Source organism: Periplaneta americana, chromosome 16 (genome assembly GCF_040183065.1).
Source record: "Periplaneta americana isolate PAMFEO1 chromosome 16, P.americana_PAMFEO1_priV1, whole genome shotgun sequence".
Taxonomy (NCBI): domain Eukaryota; kingdom Metazoa; phylum Arthropoda; class Insecta; order Blattodea; family Blattidae; genus Periplaneta; species Periplaneta americana.
This window is the reverse complement of record NC_091132.1, coordinates 173,070,002-173,092,750: the sequence shown is the minus strand read 5'-3', so window position 1 is coordinate 173,092,750 and position 22,749 is coordinate 173,070,002. Positions and strand designations below refer to the sequence as shown.

At 34.9% G+C, this 22,749-nt stretch overlaps 1 protein-coding gene across 1 annotated transcript; it reads right to left on the bottom strand.

Moving 5' to 3' along the window:
* Positions 1–4,014: 4,014 nt before the first annotated feature.
* Positions 4,015–20,146, bottom strand: LOC138716548 (zinc finger protein OZF-like). Its single transcript, XM_069849707.1, has 5 exons — positions 20,029–20,146; positions 17,800–17,894; positions 12,713–12,850; positions 8,948–9,036; positions 4,015–6,333 (listed from the first exon to the last, which is right to left on the bottom strand). Exons 2-5 carry the CDS (start codon positions 17,887–17,889, stop codon positions 5,394–5,396), a joined length of 1,257 nt encoding a protein of 418 aa, XP_069705808.1. The 5' UTR covers positions 17,890–17,894; positions 20,029–20,146; the 3' UTR covers positions 4,015–5,393.
* Between the last annotated feature and the right edge of the window lie 2,603 nt (positions 20,147–22,749).

Genomic DNA, 22,749 nt, shown 5'->3' with positions numbered 1-22,749 from the left:
CGTTTTAGATACTATTTGTTTTTAACCTCATATAATTGACAAATCTGTACATTTTAACCTGATTTTATACTATTTCTTTTAAAACTTTTACCCTGTTTCAGTGATTATCTGGTGATTGTATATTTATTTTTTTTTTTATTTTATTCTTACATTTATTCATATTGTAATAGCCATGTATTATATCTACTCTGACGTTGTCTATGGCTGTAAATCGCTGAATGACATTAAATTCATCTATCTATCTACCTACCTACCTACCTACCTATATCTATAGATTTACACTTTGCTACGAAAAAAAATACAAAACTAAATACCGTTTCATTTAAATAGTCGTCAAAATAGAACTGTAATCATTCATTCACCCTTAGACTGTAATAAAAGTTCTTCGAAGAAACGTCTCTGAAATAATGCTCTACACAGTGACGTGCGGTGGCCCAACAGATTAACCAAGCAGCCATGTAGTCAAGTTTCTTTTCCTTCTTATTATTTATATTTGATTCAACATACTACTACTACTCAACATACCAATGAACCAACAAAATTACAACGAAGAGCTAAACACAATCAAATACATAGCACAAGAAAACGGATACAACCCCAACATAATAGACAACATAATACGTAAGACAAAACATAATCACAAAAATATAAGAATACAACACAAAAACAAGAACACAAAAAAATATATCACACTAACATACGAAAATAAAAACACACACAAGATTGCAACCTCATTCAAGAAATTAAATTAGAACATCGCATACAGAACAAATAACACTCTATAAAAACATCTCAACACACAAACAAACAAATACAACCACACAGGCATATACAAACTCTAATGTAACACCTGGAACAACTTCTACATAGGACAGACTGGCAGATCGTTTCGAACACGTTACAAAGAACACATCACAGCCATAACAAAATTGAAACCATTATTACAAAAACTGCCCCAGTCATTTTTAATGAAATTGAGTTAAGGACACATTTGCTACTATTTCAAATGTTTATAGACCTTAAAAAATGACACATATCAGGTACAATAGCCACAAGGATAAACACCAGTTGTACGGAAACAGCTGACATGTGTTGTTCTATTTATTTTTATTATTTACCTGAAAAATAGCAATTTTGACAAGGGTTGTTTTCGTAATAATGTCTTCAGTTACAAAACACTTCCACATGCACAACACATCACAAATGCTAACCAAACCCACAGAGACATCAACACAGACATGGAAATACTGCACATCCAACCAAAAAGCCAGAAACTAAACACACTAGAACAATATGAAATATACAGACACAAAAACACACCCCAACGAAATTCTCAACACACAACTCAACTTCAAAACACACACACTCTTTGACTCTACACTATACCACAGGAACACACCCTCACAGGAAACAGAACAAGTGGCGCCAAGACCAACAACGACCAGTTCTGAAGATGACCCATAAATAGGTCGAAACATGTAAACAAGGTACGTTGAAATTTAACACAGGAAAGTCTTACCATACATATTCCGAAATTAATATTAAAGGAGAAAAACTCCGCTCCAGCGCCGGGGATCGTAACAAGCGCTCTAACCATTCAGCTAAGCCGAAGTTCAATGTACAGTACCGGATCGAATGCCTCTCTTCTAGTTTTTTTCCCCTTTGTGGCCGATTCCAAGTTCGACATGTTGAAATTTTTATATTAAGTCAACTGCCATTGTACAAGGAGTGCACTCAGTTGAGTGACTTGGTGGCCGGGATTCCACAGCAATACGCACTGTTGCTCGAAGAATCTACGTAAAGATTAATTTTTTGGTCCTACAGAATACGTCTATTACGGTAACAATTAATTTTAGAGGAAAAAAATTCGCTTCGGCATAGCTCAATGGTTAGAGCACTTGCTACGTAGAACCAAGGACCCGCGTTCGATCCCCGGCGCCAGAGCGAACTTTTCTTCACAAATATTAATAAACTTACAAGGTTAAAGTTGTAACAGATTTATATGAATGATATAAATAAATTCCTCAAATATAGGAAAAGAGTCATGATTATTTATTTCAGTAAATTTTAAGTAATACACTTCATCAATGATATTGTGGCACAATGATATATATTTACAATAATATCTTAACTGAATTAAACGTACAATAGCGATATTAAAGATGAATAACGGAAAGAAAAATTTTTGTAAGGCAGGAAAGTTTATATTATAGTTTTATTAATTTGTCTTACAGAATAATATCTGTAATATTGACTATTAATATTTGAGGAGAAAAAATCGCTCCGTCGCCGGGGATCGAACCCGGGACCTTGGTTCTACGTACCAAGCGCTCTGACCACTGAGCTACGCCGAATTCAATCCACAGCACCGGATCGAATTCTCCTCCTTCGATGTTACCCTTTGTGGCCTGACTCCAAGTTAGGCATATATGTTGACGTATATGTCCAATGTCAACTGCCATTATACTAGGAGCGCACTCAGCTGAGTGACTTGTTTGGCCGGGATTCCGCTGTTACGTGCACAGTAATCTGTACAGACATATGCAGTGCAGGTATGAGAATATTAAAGATTTATTAATTTGTCCTATAGAATAATATCTGTAATACTGACAATTAATATTTGAGAAGAAAAATTCCTCATTCCTATGTTTAATTCTCCTTTGTATGTGTGTGTATATACAGGGTGTTTAAAAAATACGGGGTATAATTTCAGGTATGTATTTCCCACATGTAGACAATCAAAATAGTTCATTACAACATGTGTCCGGATATGCTTTATTTCCGAGTTATGGCCTTCACAACATTGAAATTCACCGGAACGTTTTTCTTTCCGCAGGTCGTTGCCGTCAAAGGAGACATTAAGAGGGCACTCTGATAGTTCATTCCGAGGCGAAGGTTACATTCAGTGTTGTGTAGGCGTTAGACTGTGCGACATGTATTCAAATCAAGAGCTGGCAGAGATACACTTCATGTACGGTAAGGCGGACAGCAATGCTGCGCTGGCTCGTCGTTTGTACCAGGAGAGGTACCCACAGCGACAATGTCCAGATCGGAAGACATCTGTACGTCTCCATTACCGTCTGTGCGAGTATGGAATCAATTGTATCCTTATCATTTGCAACGTGTACAGGCCCTTTCACCAGCAGATTACCCTGCACGAGTTAGGTTCTGTCAGTGGTTCTTGCAGCAGTGTGGTGTAAATCCGAACTTTCCTGCCTTTTTTTTATTATTTACAGATGAAGCACAGTTCACACGAGATGGCATAACAAATTTCCACAATCAGCATGTATGGACGTATGCAAACCCACGTGCAACTGTTCCATCTCATCACCAGGTGCGGTTCTCCCTCAACATGTGGGCCGGTATCATTGGTGATCGATTAGTTGGACCCCATGTACTTGTAAACAGACTTACAGGGCAGGCGTACACAAACGTCCTGGAAAACACCATACCTCATGTTTTAGAAGACACTCCACTGATCAATCGTCGTCAACACATTCACTTCTTGCATGATGGCGCTCCTGCACACTTCAGTCGTACGGCTCGCCGGTACTTGGATCGAAGGTTTCCTGATCGATGGATAGGTAGAGGTGGCCCAATTGCTTGGCCTCCACGCTCACCTGATCTGAACCCTCTCGATTTCCACTTGTGGGGCCATTTAATATCATTGGTTTATTCGTCTCCGGTGCCTGATTTGGAATCCCTTCGGAATCGAATTGTGGCATGTTCTGAGGACATACGCAATACTCGTGGAGTTTGGGATCGTGTTCGCAGGTCAATGAGACATCGATGTGAGGTCTGTATTCAAGCAGGAGGTGGACATTTTGGACATCTTCTGTAATGACAATGACCTGTGGAAAGAAAAACCTTCCGGTGAATTTCAATGTTGTGAAGGCCATAACTCGGAAATAAAGCATTTCCGGAAACATGTTGTAATGAACTATTTTGATTGTCTACATGTGGGAAATACATACCTGAAATTATGCCCCGTATTTTTTAAACACCCTGTATATAATTTTCCTCATAGTTGTATAGTTACAATTTACGTCTGAATTTGTAATTAGTAATATTGGTTCACTTACCACTTCCATATTCATTGAGTGTAACTTCTAAGCTTATATTATTTAGTGTGTTTGCATTATTTTACTCAACTTGTGCTTGTATGACTATATCAATTTTTTGTATTCTTTAAATACGTCTGTAATCATTAACTTGTATTACTGCAAACTGTATCAGTTTCTTTTGTCTCCGACTAAGTGGAAGAGAAGGTCTGGTAGTCTTAACTTCGCCAGAATAAATAATAATAATAATATTATTATTACTCCGCTTGCACTATCACCTTTACTTTTTAACTTCGCTCTACAATATGCCATTAGGAAAGTTCAGGATAACAGGCAGGATTCGGAATTGAACGGGTTACATCAGCTTCTTGTCTATGCGGATGACGTGAATATGTTAGGAGAAAATACACAAACGATTAGGGAAAACACTGAAATTTTACTTGAAGCAAGTAAAACGATCGGTTTGGAAGTAAATCCCGAAAAGACTAAGTATATGATTATGTCTCGTGACGAGAATATTGTACGAAATGGGAATATAAAAATTGGAGATTTATCCTTCGAAGAGGTGGAAAAATTCAAATATCTTGGAGCAACAGTGGCAAATATAAATGATACTCGGGAGGAAATTAAACACAGAATAAATAGGGGAAATGCGTGTTATTATTCGGTTGAGAAGCTCTTATCATCCAGTCTGCTGTCAAAAAATCTGAAAGTTAGAATTTATAAAACAGTTATATTACCGGTTCTTCTGTATGGTTGTGAAACTTCGATTCTCACTTTGAGAGAGGAACATAGGTTAAGGGTATTTGAGAATAAGGTGCTTAGGAAAATATTTGGGGCTAAGCGGGATGAAGTTACAGGAGAATGGAGAAAGTTACACAACACAGAACTGCACGCATTGTATTCTTCACCTGACATAATTAGGAACTTAAAATCGAGACGTTTGAGATGGGCAGGGCATGTAGCACGTATGGGTGAATCCAGAAATGCATATAGAGTGTTAGTTGGGAGACCTGAGGGAAAAAGACCTTTAGGGAGGCCGAGACGTAGATGGGAGGATAATATTAAAATGGAATTGAGGGAGGTGGGGTATGATGATAGAGACTGGATTAATCTTGCACAAGATAGGGACCGATGGCGGGCTTATGTGAGGGCGGCAATGAACCTTCAGGTTCGTTAAAAGGCATTTGTAAGTAAGTAAGTATTACTCCGCTTCTCCTTCTCGATTTATTGTGGATGAGCCTTTAATATTTCGCAGTTCTGTGAATGCCATTGCACCTATGCGTAGAGTGTATGATTTTCCATATAACAGCTCTTTTCAGGATGTCGTGACTACCGCGTGTGTAGGCGTTCGTGCCTCTTGAGATGCCCGGACTGAGAGAAACTCTTCCCACAGACATCGCATTTAAACGGCCGCTCACCAGAGTGCATGCTTGCGTGCATTTTGAGACTCCACGATTGCGAGAAACATTTCCCGCAGACAACGCAACTGAATGGCTTTTCGCCTGTGTGTATTCGTAAATGTTTTTCGAGATCACGCGATCGGACGAAAGACCTTCCACAGACGTCGCATCTGAACGGCCATTCGGGAGCATGTACGCGTGAATGGGTCTTCAGGTACGTTGAATTAGAGAAATATGTATCGCATACGTCACATTTTAAAGGTTTTTCACTTGTGTGCTTCTGAGAATGCCTCTTGAGATGCTTTGCAGCGTTGAAGCTCTTCAAGCAAACTTTGCATTCATAGGATCTCTGTTCGGAGTGCAACACTGCGTGAGTTTTCAAATGTGTGGACTGCGAGAAACGCTTCCCGCACATATCGCACTTGAATGGTTTATCACCCGTGTGCAGGCGCGCATGTCTCTTCAGGCCATCGGCAAGTAAGAAAGACTTCCCACAAACGTCGCATTTGAACGGCTTCTGCCCGGAGTGTTGACGAACATGCCTTCTGAGATTGCCGGACGATATGAAGCATTTCCCACACTCACTGCATTCGAAAGGCTTTTCCCCAGTATGGAGGCGTGAATGTATTTTGAAATAATCCGCATTCGAGAAACATTTTCCACAGACATCGCATTTGAAAGGTCTCTCCACTTTGTGTAGGTGTGCATGCCTCTGTAAACACCCCGGCTGAGTGAAACACTTCCCACAAACTTGGCATCTGAATGACTTCTCAGAATCAGCGTGGTCTTGCTGTATTGTTGTGTTTTGTGCATGCAGAATACTGCAACCGCTTTCTGATGACGTACTACTATCATTGGTAATTCCAATCCTGCAACGGAAACTGATAATCAGTCTCATCAACATGACAAAACACTAAATTCCAAATAAAAGTTGAAATAAAATCTATTCAAATATATTTATAACTAGCCGTACCCGTGCGCTCCGCTGCACCCGTTAGAAATAAATATAAAGTAATTACATAATTAAAATTGCACGTTTGATCCAGGGAACATTCGTGTTTGATAGAAGGATAAATCGTTTACTATGTTACTTAATTTAAATTGCATCCAAATAATTAAAATGCGATCATTTTGGTCCAGAGACCACTCATTTGGCGCAATGACAATTCCTTTAACATGTTTCGTAACTATTATTACATGCAACCACAGTTTAATGAACATTGACATCATTTAGATTTAATGTGTATACTTTATTTTACTTCCTATGTGTTTCTATTGAATTATGGTAAAAACATAATTTTAATCCTTGTTTTCTACGTATTCAGTAAATGTCGCTTGGCCCACTATGGTTTTGAACTCTTCAAATAACTTAAATAACTTAAATTATATTATGTTATATTATATATTATTATTATATTAGGCCTATATGTTATTATATTATATTATATAAAAAGTGTGTTGATAACGGATGTAACTTACATAAACATTATTTTAAAAAATACAGGAAACGAATATACAGAATAGCCTATCAAGTTTTCTGTGCATAAGAAGCTATTTTAATCTTACCTGTCCTCGATTCACTCAGAAGTTACTGTGATAACATTATAGCATTATGTCCATCTAGAGAAACTACACTTTTCAATGGTGAAATAATAATTAATTATACAAATCGGTTAATTTAGCTTCTGATATTGCTTCATACAAACACAGAAACAATCTCTGTAGGCTTTCGATTGTTGTTGTCCAAGGCCCCTTATAGACGAAGTCATTTGTTTTTTATTTCACTACACCAACTCAGATGGCAGTTGTTTTAATTTTAAAACTCATTTATCTCATTAAATATCAGTCTTATAAAAATTTTTCAAAGAATAAAACTTATCGGAAATGATTTTTAAAGAAACTTTTGTTACGTAACATTTTTCACAAAAATCAATAATAAGAGACATATTTCGATTTAATTCAGACCCCCTTATAACCCCCTTTTAAATAACGTATTTTAAATGCCATATAGCCTAAAATCTAAGTTAAAACGAACTTACTTTATATTCTAATTTTCATCGAAATCCGTTTAACCATTATCACGTGAAAAGGTAACAAACATCCAGACAGACGTAGAAACAAACATTTCAAAAAGGCGATTTTCGGTTTCAGGGTGGTTAATTATGTATGTTAGGACCAATTATTTTTGGAAAATCGAAAATTACGAGAAAAATTTCGGCTACAGATTTATTATTAATATAGATACATCTGGATTACACAGCTTTTAACACTGTATCACTTCGGAATATGTATGGTAAGACTTTGTGTTAAATTTCAACGTACCTCGTGTACATGTTTCGACCTATTTATGGGTCATCTTCAGAACTGGTCGTTGTTGGTCTTGGCGCCACTTCTTCTGTTTCCTGTGAGGGTGTGTTCCTGTGGTATAGTGTAGAGTCAAAGAGTGTGTGTGTTCTGAAATTGAGTTGTGTGTTGAGAATTTCGTTGGGGTGTGTTTTTATGTGTCTGTAGATTTCATATTGTTCTAGTGTGTTTAGTTTCTGGCTTTTTGGTTGGATGTGTAGTATTTCCATGTCTGTGTTGATGTCTCTGTGGGTGTGGTTAGCATATGTGATGTGTTCTGCATGTTAAGGTAATTTATAATTTTCTTATGGCTGTGATGCGTTCTTTGTAACGTGTTTGAAACGATCTGCCTGTCTGCCCTATGTAGAAGTTGTTGCAGGTGTTACATTTGAGTTTGTATACGCCTGTGAGGTTGTATTTGTTTGTTTGTGTGTTGAGATGTTTTTGTGGAGCGTTATTTGTTCTGTATGCGATGTTAGGTCGAAAAATGTAAACAAGGTACGTTAGAATTTAACACAAGAAAGTCTTATCATACATATTCCGAAGTGATACAGTTAAAAGTTGTGTAATCAAGATGTAGAATTTTCATGCTTGAAGTATAAAGAAGTCAAAGAACAAAACGTTTTACACACACCCCAACTATAGTAACACGAATAAAAGAAAGGTGACTGGATCAAATGAGCTCTAATTCTCAGTCGTGAATTATTATTTTTTTAGTTGGTTATTTAACGACGCTGTATCAACTACTAGGTTATTTAGCGTCGATGAGATTGGTGATAGCGAGATGATATTTGGCGACATGAGGCCGAGGATTCGCCATAGATTACCTTGCATTCACATTACGGTTGGAGAAAACCTCGGAAAAAACCCAACGAGGTAATCAGCCCAAGCGGGGATCGAACCCGCGCCCGAACGCAACTTCAGACCGGCAGGCAAGCGCCTTAACCGACTGAGCCACGCCGGTGGCTCGTGAATTATTGTTTGGTAGAAAAAAATGTTTCGATAAACATAAGAGGGTATTCTTAAACGAATCCTACCCAAAAGATCGAAAAAAAAAATATATATCGTAAGACATTACGTTATCATTTGAGTGAAGTAATAAAAACTAAGATGAAGTCAAAATATGAACCCAATGCTCACCTCTCATTGTCTGTCAAAATTTCATCCTCTTCTGTCGTTATTTCCAGCTTCAGCTCCTCCTTCATTTTGTCTACGTCACATGAGCCTTCCTAAAAAGGAAAGTAAATGAACCCAGAGGTGTCGTTATTTTAGTTCAACAAGTAGTAACTCAGTTTCTTCGGACCTGAATTTCGATCCACTTAGGTTCAAACAGATTTTTTTTTGGAAATGAAGAAGTTCTTAAGAATACTTCACCACTAACTAATATACTGTTGAAACACGTGACTAGTAAGTAAAACAAAATGACTGTCATACTCAATTGGCAAGTCTATCGTGTTATCAAAAAGGAGTGCGTTATATGGCAGTAAACATTTTTCATTCGGCTGCAAAAGGGTATCTGTCGGATACAGGGGGGGGGAGAGCCATTAATCCTTCCCATTGAAGGCTTTAAGGAACCAACCTGGACAAATACCCAATGTCCCATCCCCACCTTCCCGTGGTGCAGCTGTTAGTAAGCATAATTTTACAAGCTGTACTAAAGGGAGGGGCTACTCATCAATTAGCACTGGTCAGCTTGATGAGTTAATGACTGAATTTGGTATAATTTTCCTCTATTCAATACCTAATTCCCTCTCTACCCTTTCCTATCCAGTCCTCTGATTGAACTCTTACTTTCTTCGACCCCGACGGCATTAGAGCATTTGAGGCCTAGGGGTTCATTTCCCTTTCCTTCCTCCTCTTTCTACTTTTCTGTTCCTAGTGCTGACCTGCTATGGCACTAAAATCGTCCTCCAGTGGCTTAAGGAGGGAAAGCTGGTGATCAACAAGATCTCCCAGCTAGGTCCAATGGGCCCGTCGACCAACAGCAGGTGTGGTCCTCCAGACATTCTGGGGGTTGTGTGTGAATGAAGTAGCCACCAAAACGTTAAAATATGGTGTTCACTTAAATCGGCTACAACTTGCCATTTTTCACTCCAATATTTAAAATTGGAATATATCAGTCCCCTAACTGCCCACTGTGCAACTCTAACCAAGAAATGGATTCGGGACACCTCAAAATCTGTGCTACAGTGGCTGGTCATGATAATATCTTTGAAAAATATTGGAGTGCAAGAGGTCAAATGACTTTATTGTCAAACGCCTGGCATTAGAAAACAACAACAACATTTTTCATTGCCTTTGTATCGATATAAAAAAATCAAATTCAAAACATAAGATTATTTAGGGCCAAAATTAAGAAGTACCTAATTTCTCTACGCCTTCCATTCTGCAGGTGAATTCATAACATTCAACAATGCTTCATGAATATTTCTGTGTTCTATTAAATATAGATACTAAAACTTTGTGTTGTACCAGTAGACTATATTGTGAAACTCTTGTGTATATATTTTTTATTTTAGTAGGTTATTTTATGACGCTTTATCAACATCTTAGGTTATTTAGCGTCTGAATGAGATGAAGGTGATAATGCTGGTGAAATAAGTCCAGGGTCCAACACCGAAAGTTACCCAGCATTTGCTCATATTGGGTTGAGGGAAAACCCCGCAGAAAACCTCAACCAGGTAACCCGGGCCACCTGGTTTCGCTAACCTTTACTCCACAGATGTGGACTCTTGTGTACATATTTCAACTAGACTGTGACTATAATTAAGACCTTACAGTACTATTAAGGTTTTTTTCTTCGTTTGATATGTTCCATATTCCAGCTGTGAAGCAATGTACGAATACCATGGAATGTAAATAAATACCATAAAATAGGCCAAACAATTTTATTGTTAGATTCAGACATAATTTCCCTGTATTTCATTTTCTCTTACCACGATTAGTTACCTCATTTTATTATGACATCTATTATATTTCTATTTTAACTATAAATCACTAGGGAGCGGATTTTTATGTGCTAAAAAATTTAAATATATTTATTTTTTATGTGCTAAAATGTACGAAAATATTTGCTAAAAATAAAAAAAATATATATATTTTTTTTAATATGACAAAAATATCTTGCATAGCTTGAAAAAAACATGTTAGTAAGTACTGACCAACCACACTTGAGTGCTAGTAGCTGGCCGAGAATTGCAGTGAACAACAAAGGTCATCTCCAAATTCTCCATCACAAATGCATGCCGATTATCTCTGAACAACGACTTATACTGTGAAAACGATCTTTCCACGTCATAGGACGTCAGACGTGCATATTTAAAGAGAGGAATGTCACAAACACAAACACCGTCAATTTCACCTACAGGCTCACCCTCCAATGCAGCTCCCTATTTCAGACAAGACATTTTTGGATGTTTCGAGTTTTTTATGGTGTCACACAAAAAGCTTAAATTTGCTAATAGAAAAGCCAAATCGTTTTTTAAACAACCATCTTTCAGTATACCTTGAAGGATATCGATTGGCGAAGCCCGATAACAGGGAATCACAAGATAATTATTGTCTTACTCGACAGACATGAGCGAGAGGCGAGAGATTTGTTTAAATTAAAGAATGTTCATACCCGAGCTCTTATCTGTTGTGTTTCACAAACAAAGCGTGGAATGAAATCACCTTCAGCAATAAACATTCCTAATTATGTGTTACAAGATCTCTCCTCCTTGTCCATGTTAATTTATTCTCTAATAATAACACTGATATGCTGCCTAGCAGTTCTCAGAACTTGAGGCGAAACTATTACAAAAATGAATGACGGATACACCACACAGCGCTTAGAAACACGAAGCACCAATAATTCTTAAAAAGATAACGTACTTCTGAGTGATATAATTGATTTAGTTTTAAAATATTTAAAAGTTCTTGTAAAAAAATTATTTAAGTAAAAAATCTCCAAGATTTATGTATTTATAATACATTTCCTGAAAATATGTATTTACATAATTTTTTTGTGAAAATATGTCTTTTTATGTGAAATAAAATTCGGGTTTTAAACTTGAAACTTCATGTTCGTAATGTTTAACTTTGTTAATTGTGTTTTATCACACGCAAAAATAACATTTAATTACTTAAGAATCCGCTCCTTATTAATCACTTGTTAATATAGCTTTTATTTCAAGAAAGTATATTGAATATTAAAATAATAAAATACTCCTTCCTTAACAAAAACAAACAAAGCTAGCTCACCTTCTAACTTATGTGTTCAAATTGGTAGCCCTCAGCTGCTTTACAATGTGTCACTCGATCATAGAAACCATTTAAGGAATGATTTAACCAGGCTTTAGGAATATCTTGCACCACTTCCATTTTTATTTAGCAACACTGAATTTGTACAGAAGTATCAAGTGTGGGTACGTTTTGAAAAGCTCTTAATGAGCTTTATTCAAATATAAAAAAATATATATTGAGTGTTCCATTTAAAAGAAGAGAGTTGGAGTTACTGCCGGTTAAACCAGAAGTAGAAAAAACTCGGTAATACCATTATTGAGTTCTTAGTATATGGTTATCCTTACATACCAAGTTTCATGTCACTGAACCGTATGCTTCAAAAGTTATTTAGGTGGTGCGGGACTTTTAATTAACCCTGTATAAACTTCTTTTGTTTCTGACTGGGCGGAAGAAATAGGCCTCATGCCTTATCTCTGCCAGAATAAACGAATGAATGAATGAATGAATGAATGAATGAATGAATGAATGAATGAATGAATGGACGAGGGAATGAACAACCGACAGACCAACTGAAGAAACAAATGAAAGAAGGAACGAACAAATAAACAAATAACCAAATAAATATATTACAATTTGAAGGTTAGGAGCAGGAGATCTCGCTCAGGTCATAAACCCACCTACCTCAACCTCACTCTTCATCGAGGGAGGACTAACAGGCACTGAGGTTCCTTCAGCTTTCAATGACAATGTGAAATCATAGCTCTGGTCCACGTATTCTGTCTTTACCCGAGTTGCCTCGAGATTCAATATATGACCTTCCTGCAGAACAAAGAACATCATAAATGAATGATTTTTTTTTTTTTTTTGCTAATCTCAGGTGTTACCAGCGAATAGGGATTATAAAGAATGGACACTTCGCGCCGGTACCTTTGATGTAGCCGGACTGATTTCAATGACCTTCAAGCCAGCTAAAGCGTCAGATTCTGCTTTCTCCCTAGAGTTGGCACTGACATCACGCCAGCTAGCAGTCGACATAGCGGAAATATATCACATACAATTAATACATCTAGGTACATTATGTACTCAAATAAAATAAATTGGATCCATATTAATAAATCTGTCATTAACTGTAATGTCTAGACTCTAGAGTTCCTTTATAATGAGAGTTGAGACGTTGACCCCAACAACAATTAAAATATGTATTGATTTGATAGCGCTGAAAATGGAAAAACAAAACTCTTACGAGAAGTAAAACCATATACCTATATTATATTATATCAAATATTAAACGAATTTGATACTTAATTTTATAATGTATTATATTATTTTATAATATAATTTATTAAATCTGAAATATAAAAAAATTATTATTACAACTAGTTCGTCACTGAGAAATAAGGAAAAGCTGTTAACTTGAATTTATTTGAAGCAAAGCGTTACTGGATTATGCAATAAGGTAGGCGATGTTCGGATCCTGTGTCTCAACTCTATTCTCAATTATTATCTTAGCCTATGCTCGATTACACTAACCTCTAGCGCTTGAAAGTGGAACTAAACGCTGGAGCACAGAGAAACAAAACACAGGCAAATTCGCTCAGTGTCCATTCTTTATAATCCCTATTCGCTGGTGTTACTGGCTGCACTCCTGTTTCTTCATGCAAATGTTTGACATGCACTTACTATGTGTCCAGAAAGATTAACATTTGATATAAGAACAAAAAAACTTCGTATTCGATACACGCATAATGATACCACTTTGAAGTTCAGTGAGATTTGTCGTCTTTGATTTGAAGACAGTGTTAACGAGAAGCTTATTTTGCATTAATATGAGGTTCCGAATGTTAAACAAAAAAATAACAGTTTCTTTTGCAAGCTCGAAATATTCATGCATTTTGATCCACAACTGCTGTACTTTATGAAAAGGCTTGTTTCAACATTCTATCAGTATTGCGGAGCACAAAGGAGAATTACTTCATAGTTAAATCAAGACATACATGTACATACATACATACATACATACACACACACATACATACATACATACATACATACATACATACATACATAGAAACATACATTATATCAGTAGGTGCGTACATATTTTTATCATCCAGTCTGCTTTCGAAAAAGCTGAAAGTTAGAATTTATAAAACGGTTATATTACCGGTTGCTCTGTATGGTTGTGAAACTTGGACTCTTACTACGAGAGAGAAATAGAGGTCAAAGGTGTTCGAGAATAAGGTGCTTGGGAAAATATTTGGGGCTAAGAGGGACGAAGTTACAGGAGAATGGAGCAAGTTACACAACGCAGAGCTGCATGCATTGTATTCTTCACCTGACATAATTAGAAACATTAAATCCAGACGTTTGAGATGGGCAGGGCATGTAGCACGTATGGGCGAATCCAGAAATGCATATAGAGTGTTAGTTGGGAGGCCGGCGGGAAAAATACCTTTGGGGGGGGCCGAGACGTAGATGGGAGGATAGTATTAGAATGGATTTGAGGGAGATGGGATATGACGATAGACATTGGATTAATCTTGCTCAGGATATGGACCAATGGCGGGCTTATTTGAGGGCGGCAATGAACCTCCGGGTTTCTTAAAACTCATAAGTAAGTAAGGTACGTACTTATTTAAACGAATTTTTTCTTCATTTTTTTTTTAATATCAGTCAGTTGAAAGCAACTGTCTAAAAATGGATTTAGTAACCACGTGTGACAGTCGTAGTGTATTCATTGTGTTCCAGAATATACTTAAAAGTTTTTGTTTAGAATTATGCAAAGTTAATTGCATGTTTGCAGTATTTGTCGTATCATACGTAGCCGAATTTTACAGGAGTTCTTTATTAAACTGCAATGAATCACAATCCTTCATGTCAAGTAATGTCTACCAGAAATCAAGTTTCTTTATAAATCCTTTGATTTTTTCGCTAGCTGTTATTATGTTAAGGTCCTGGCCTTGAAAACTATTATTCAAAGCATTTAAGTAGGCTACTAAAAATGATGTTACTGTAATATCGCGTATCATTGCTATACATTGTTGTTGTGTGGCTTCACTTTGTTTATAGTGTTCTTTTTCTCTCTCTATTTCTTGTGTAGCTTTACTGTGTAAGTGTATTTTTTTTCTGTTTATTTCTATTATTGTATTTGTATTCCTGGTGTTGTGGAAGAGAAGGCCTGAAGGCCTAACTACACCAGAATAAATAAATAAATAAATAAATGAATGAATGAATGAATAAATGAATGAATAAATAACTAATAAATAAATGAATGAATGAATAAATAAGTAACTAATAAATAAATAAATGAATGAATAAATAAATAACTACTAAATAAATAAATGAATGAATAAATGAATAAATAAAAAAAAAATAAATAATAAATGAATGAATGAAAGAATGAATAAATAAATAAGTAACTAATAAATAAATGAATGACTGATGAATGAATGAATGAATGAATGAATGAATGAATGAATAAGTAACTAATAAATTAATAAATAATAAATAAATAAATAACTAATAAATAAATGAATGAATGAATAACTAATAAATAAATTAATGAATGATGAATGAATGAATGAATAAATAAATAACTAATAAATTAATAAATAATAAATAAATAACTAATAAATAAATGAATGAATGAATGAATAAATAAATAACTAATAAATAAATGAATGAATGAATAAATAAATAACTAATAAATAAATGAATGAATGAATAAATAAATAAATAAATAAATAAATGAATAAATAAGTAACTAATAAATGAATGAATGAATAAATAAATAAATAACTAATAAACAAATGAATGAATGAATGAATAAATAAATAAATAACTAATAAACAAATGAATGAATGAATGAATGAATAAATAAATAAATAAATTAGTAACTAATAAATAAATGAATGAATAAATATCTAATAAATGAATGAATGAATGAATGAATGAATAAATAAATAAATACATAAATAAATAACTAATAAATAAATAAATGAATAAATATCTAATAAATGAATGAATAAATGAATAAATAAATAATTAAATAAATAAGTAACTAATAAATAAATAAATGAATGATAAATATCTAATAAATGAATGAATGAATGAATAAATAAATAAATAAGTAATAAATAAATTAATTAATGAATGAGTGAATGACTGAATAAATAAATAAATAAATAAATAAATAAATAAATAAATAAATAAATAAATAAATAAATAAATAATCTTCTATTTTAGTCGTTCTTTGGATGGTCTTCACTAATTCTGAGTAAAATCATCGGTAGTGGCGGTCGCATACAGAAGTGGGTGCGCCTCCAAAAGGTTTGGGAACCACTGCCCTCTAGAGTAAATTGTGAAAAACTTGCAAAGTAGATTGGGAATTAAGGACATGCTCCCAGCATTCTGACGCCAATATATGCAGCTGGTCTCAGAGATTGTCATACTCTTTCCCCTTTTCTCTGAATGCCTGTTTTCTATGGAGAGATGCTTATGTTAAAATGAAGTAAATATATTAGCTTTGCACTTAATTCAACAACTTTTTTTTTTTCAAGTTACCGTATTTTGTGGTATCAAATAGACATCACCATAAGCAAAACAAATAACAGACACGAATTCAAAATGTACAGGAAACCCACTACAACCACAACACATATACACAATTCATCAAATCATCCCATACAACATAAACATGCAGCTTTCCGTACAATGACACACAGATTAATTAATATACCAATGAACAATGACAACTACACTGAAGAATTAAACACAATAAAATATATAGCACAAGACAATGGATATAACCCTAACATAATAGACACACTAATAAAAAAGGCAAAACAAAAACAGAACAAACCAACACAAACAGCACGCGAGAATAAATACATAACATTAACATATCACAATACCAATACTCACAAAATTACAACTTCATTCAGAAAACTAAAATACAAGACAGCATACAAAACAAATAACACAACACAGAAATATCTAAATAATCACATTAAACATTCAAGTAAATATAATTAAACTGGAGTTTACAAACTAAAATGCAATAGTTGCCCACATTTTTACATAGGACAGACAGGAAGATCCTTTCACACAAGATATAATGAACATATTAAAGCTATAACCAAACCCTACATCACATCAAATTATGCAGACCACATTATCAACAATAATCATGACTACAGTAATATAGAAACAGATATGGAAATTTTACACATCACACCAAAAAGTTCACAGTTAAACATCTTAGAACAATACGAAATATATAAACATACAATAACATACCCACAACATATTTTTAATACACAATTACAGTTCAATACCCACACATTATTCGACGTCATGATACGTCATAACACACAAACAACCAGCCCCCACCATAAGAGCAACACACCCCCAACCCTACAACTGACAAATGCACATCGCAGAATTCAAGATCACCAGTAGTTCAGGAGACACTGATGAAGACGTGACATCACGTCGAAACGGGCCGTCTGTCCAAGGTATATAACTTTTTTTTAAAATTGTAACACTTTTTAACGTGTGACTAAGTAATTTGATGTTTTTAACAAGCAAAGTGTTAACGTGAATTTTAATCAATGTATCAAATAGAGTTAATATGTTGGTTATAAGCACTATTATTAATGTACTAAGACTTAATCCTCAGATATTATTCTGTCAATGTATATCTAAGAGTTACAAAAAGCATTAGACATCTCGATTATATGTACAAAAATATAAGAGGTAGAATTTACCTCCAATACAAGTTTCTTCTCCTCTGTAACTGTGTCATGATTTGTTTGTGTAGCCAATGGGTCCTCAGGTTCTATTTTAATCACATCCATCACAACTGAAAGAATTAAGAAACTGTTATAAATTACGAGATATTTAAAATTAAATTTAGAAACCCGTTACAAACTAGAAAAATGCTGAACAGTTTTTCTCTCGAAATTATTCAAATCAACTTCACAGGGAGTTATACCTGAAAGCTTGATTTGCATAATACACGTCACTGTTCGTTCAAAGACAACCACAATTTAAGTCACAGAGTTAGTGTGCACTCAATGTTGGTTGTCAGCGCAGTTTGAGGTCTGTGGATATAGAAGGAAAAATTGGATCAGTGTCTGGTAGAGTTCTCGGGTAGCACAGTTGGTAGAGCGTTGGTACGTTTAACCAAAATTCCCGGGTTCGATACCCGGCCCCGGAACAATTTTTCCCTCGAAATTATTCAAATCAACTTTACAGGGATTTGTACCTGAAAGCTTGATTTGCCCTCTGTATAGCATTTTTTCTTATACGGCGATTTGTGGTGAACAATTCAAAGTTGATGTCTGAATGATGGTTTCATTACCAGCTACCTGGAGAACAAAACAGTCCAGTTCTTCAGGACAGACTTCAATTGAGAAGTTTACTTTCGCTGTTGATTATCAGACGTTAATATTGCAGAATATTTAAAATGTTATATTAAATTTTTTAATGCAATGAATTCTGATCTTAAAATTTATATATTAGTCCTATATTTAACCCAATATTCACATTTAATAATGGACATTCGGTTCACGTAGCCTATATAGGTTAAGTGTGCCAGGTAACATGTAGCTATGTAATCAACTGGCGTAGCTCAGGCAGTAGCGCGTTTGTCTGATGTTCCAGAATTTCGCTTCGTAGTGGGTTCGATTCCCGTTTGGGTTGATTAGCAGGTTGCTTTTTTTTTCCAGAGATATTCCTAATTGCACGTCGAATATCACGTAATTCATGGCAAATCCTCGGCCTCATCTCGCCAAATACCATCTCGCTATCACCAATTCCATCGACGCTAAATAACTCAATTGTTGATACAGCGTCGTCAAAGAACTGAGTAACTTAAAGGAGATTCATAGAACCCCTATAATTGCATGAAATGTTCATGTTCTTCGTATATTTAAACCTTTGATGAATTGGTTTTTATTTATATGTAAAGATTGTGAATATGATCGAATGAAATAAATAAGTATTTGTGTTCTATTATTAGTGATTATTTAATTTATAATAGTGATTGTTTGTCCTTAACTTCTTCACTGACTATATAACACATATCGCTACAAGTATTCTACGAGTATTTGCAATGCAATTACTGAGTTTCATCTGAATGATCCGACGCTAAGCAACTGACTTCACTTCCTGACTTTTCGTAACATATTATTCATTTCATACTCGGCCATAAACGTTTAATTTAAAAGAAAAACATGTATGGTACGGTTTAAATTGTATATGGAACAGAAGATAATGTCACAGATTTAAGAATATTAAGTTTTCCAATACGTCTCTACAAAATATTCCCTACAAATTCAATCATTTTGTCTTTAAAAATCAACGAAACTCAGCGTTAGACTTCTTAAGAATTGAAGTCTTGCGCCAGATTCACAATTGGTTAACACGAAAAACTATAAAACTTTTATTTATCATTATTTTAATGGGTTATTTTACGACGCTGTATCAACATCTAGGTTATTTACCGTCTGAATGAAATGAAGGTGATAATGCCGGTGAACTGAGTCCGGGGTCCAACACCGATAGTTACCCAGTATTTGCTCGTATTGGGATGAGGAAAAAGCGCGGAGAAAACACCTCAACCAGGTAACTCATCCCGACCGGGATTCCAACCCGGGATACCTGATTTCGCGGTCAGAAGCGCTGAACGATAAAACTTTTATACATGTGGTAACCGATCTCACTTGTTTGTTGAACGAGTCGAACTCAAGGACTTAAATCGGATATAGTTGAAGAAACGGAAACAGTTCGGAAATGTAGTAAATTGTCTCACATGAGAGATGCGTGGTGACAATATCCATCGCAGAACCAGTGGCGTGGGATACATTGTCGTTTGGCTCATGGAATAAGATTACTTTGGCATACTCTCTCATGGGATCCGTGCACTTTTTCAATACATAAAATATATACCGAAATATATATGTCCTTTTGTGAAATACAGACTTATTATTTACCTGTGTTTCAACTTCAAGTGTAACAAAATCACCTCAAAATTAAATCAACGCCGGAAGTTATTTATTTCCATGTTCAGTTTAGCAGGTAGGTACATTAAGTGGGCCGTGAAAACAACGGTGGTAACGTAACTGTCGTTATAGCAAAGGCTAAAATGTTAGGTTAGGTTGCGTTACGTTATTAAAGTTGATTTCCGATTACTGAAAGTATTTCTATCATTTTTACAGCGGTAAAATACGGCAAAAATGAGACTTTCAAAAAATTGTCCAAAATCCATAATTACAGGGAAATATAATACGCTCTACAACTTACCAATCTCCACACCTCCACTCTGAATGGTATGCCGAAAGTAACCGAGACCTACTGCATTTATCTTTCTCAAGAAAAATAACAAACATAAGACATGTCCACGGTAAAAATAGAGATGATTGAAGAATACTGGGTTTGTAGTAGTAGAAAACCTGCCTCTGGGCAGGAAATTATTAATGAAACTGGCGGTACAATATTTTCTTAAAATAAGAATATTTTCCCTGGACCTTAAATATAATATTAATGGAATATAAATTACTAGCTTAATAGGACCAAATTTCTGGTAAAATGGTTTAATTACACATTACCATTGATTAACTGTGGCTGTTCAAAAATTCTCAAAGCACATGCAAAATCAATTAACTATCACACAAGCAAAAATCTCAAGAAAAAAAACTACTCACGCACTCTTGGGGAAACAATTCTTTAGCAATGACACAAACACAAAAAAATATTTTAAATTACAAACACAATAAGACTTCAATAACCCGTAAAAAAAACAGCCAACAAATTCTACTGCATCCAATTTGTTTGGCTGGCATTTTTGCCAGAAATAAAAGTCGAAAGGTACAAGCAAAAATAGTTGTGTGGAAATGAAATAATTTTATTCCTCTGTACACCTTATTTATGTGTATTTATTTATCTGTACATCTTACACATACTGTATTCACCTGACGTTGTTTACGTTGTCTACTTACAGTATTCCATTCAGTGCGCTGTCTGAGGGGTGGGGACAGGAAACTACACTAAAGCAATGCAGATAGCGTAATGTGTAACGGACATTGTCGGTCCTGATATGCACGTCTGTAGACAGCAGTGTATGTGTACAAGTTGCAGTGTCCAGTCGATCAGTCCTAGTGAAATGGAGGAGTACACGAGAGCGGAATAAGCAGACCTGATTTTCGAATACGGATGAGCCAATGGGAACAGTAGACAAGCTCACAGATTGTATTCACAAGTACCTACGTAGGAGACACCCAGCCCATACCATCTTTCCACGACTGTTCCAAAGGTTAAGGGAAGGAAGGCACGTGGTGCGAAATTACAATTCCATTTCCACACAAATTCAGACAGGCAGCCAAGCGCCTTGCCCGACTGAGCCATTCTAGAATGTTGTGGGAGGTTTCATCATTCCAAATGTAGTAGTAAAGAATAGTGAAGAAACCATAATGCTTAAAATAACCTTCCATCATCTTGGAAGTAAAATACCGTACTAGTCATTTAAGGGTATATGTACATGAACAACCACGATTATTATTAGAAAATGCAGGCACTAAATTTCTGAAATTTTATAAAGAAATGAACTCACAATTTGACAAAAATTATAAGGTATCACAACAAGACTTATTAGAACTTAAATATCTGATAAAAGTATAAAAAAAGGTTACTAATAATATTTTTAAGAATTCAGTTTTTACTTTAAATTAAATTTTCCAAAATTTGAAAATTTTCACACATGTTATTTCATAACTCCGCAACCATTAGAGATAGAATTCTGAAATTTTGTACACTGATTTAACATGCATTTATGCAAAAGGTAGACTACAATAATGCCCATTTCTTTAAAAACAGAAAAATTAGGTCCCAAAAGAGTATGTAAATTTTAATATTTTTTTTATATAGGACAAGTAAAACATTAATTGTATTAAAATAAACAACTCTACATGTCTGAGAGTAGTCTACTTTTCAGAAATAAGTGTTTATTACCTGCAGGAGAAATATTAAAGATATCAGAGAGACCATAACAATGTTATAGTTACCAAATTATATAAGTGCAAAATTTCTTTTGTTTATTTTTCATACTCTGATAAAACTGGTTTGAAAAATATTTCTTATCTTTTTTATACTTTTATGAGATATTTAAGTTCTAATAAATCTTGTTATGGTACCTTGTAATTTTTGTCCAATTGCGAGTTCATTTTCTTATTAAATTTTAGAAATTTAGAATCTGCATTTTCTGATAATATTTGTAGTCGTTAACGTACATTTACCATTAAAACAACGAACATTTACCTTTTGTCTGCACTTACGTTCCCAGACAGCTGGTTAACGGACTACGACTCAAGTGTAGGAATTGGGCCAATATTATCCTTTTGTTACCATGCCTGTTGATGGACAACAAATTATGATAAAAAAGAAGAGCATAATGACACCAATAAAAAGTTTATTAATTAGGATACATTTAACAAAATAATCATCTCATCGGATTCCAAATCCAGGCACGGCAGTATTGTCCTTTCCTAAGACTGCAAGTGAAATGGGATGACAAAAAAGTTACATCTGCATTACTTAATGATGGCAAATCAGTTCTCTTCAACAGATCCCTAACATTGTGAGGTTATTGGTAACTGCAAACATAACTGCCAAAAAGAGATATCTTATTAGCCGACGACAAAGAAATTCGCGTCCTTAAA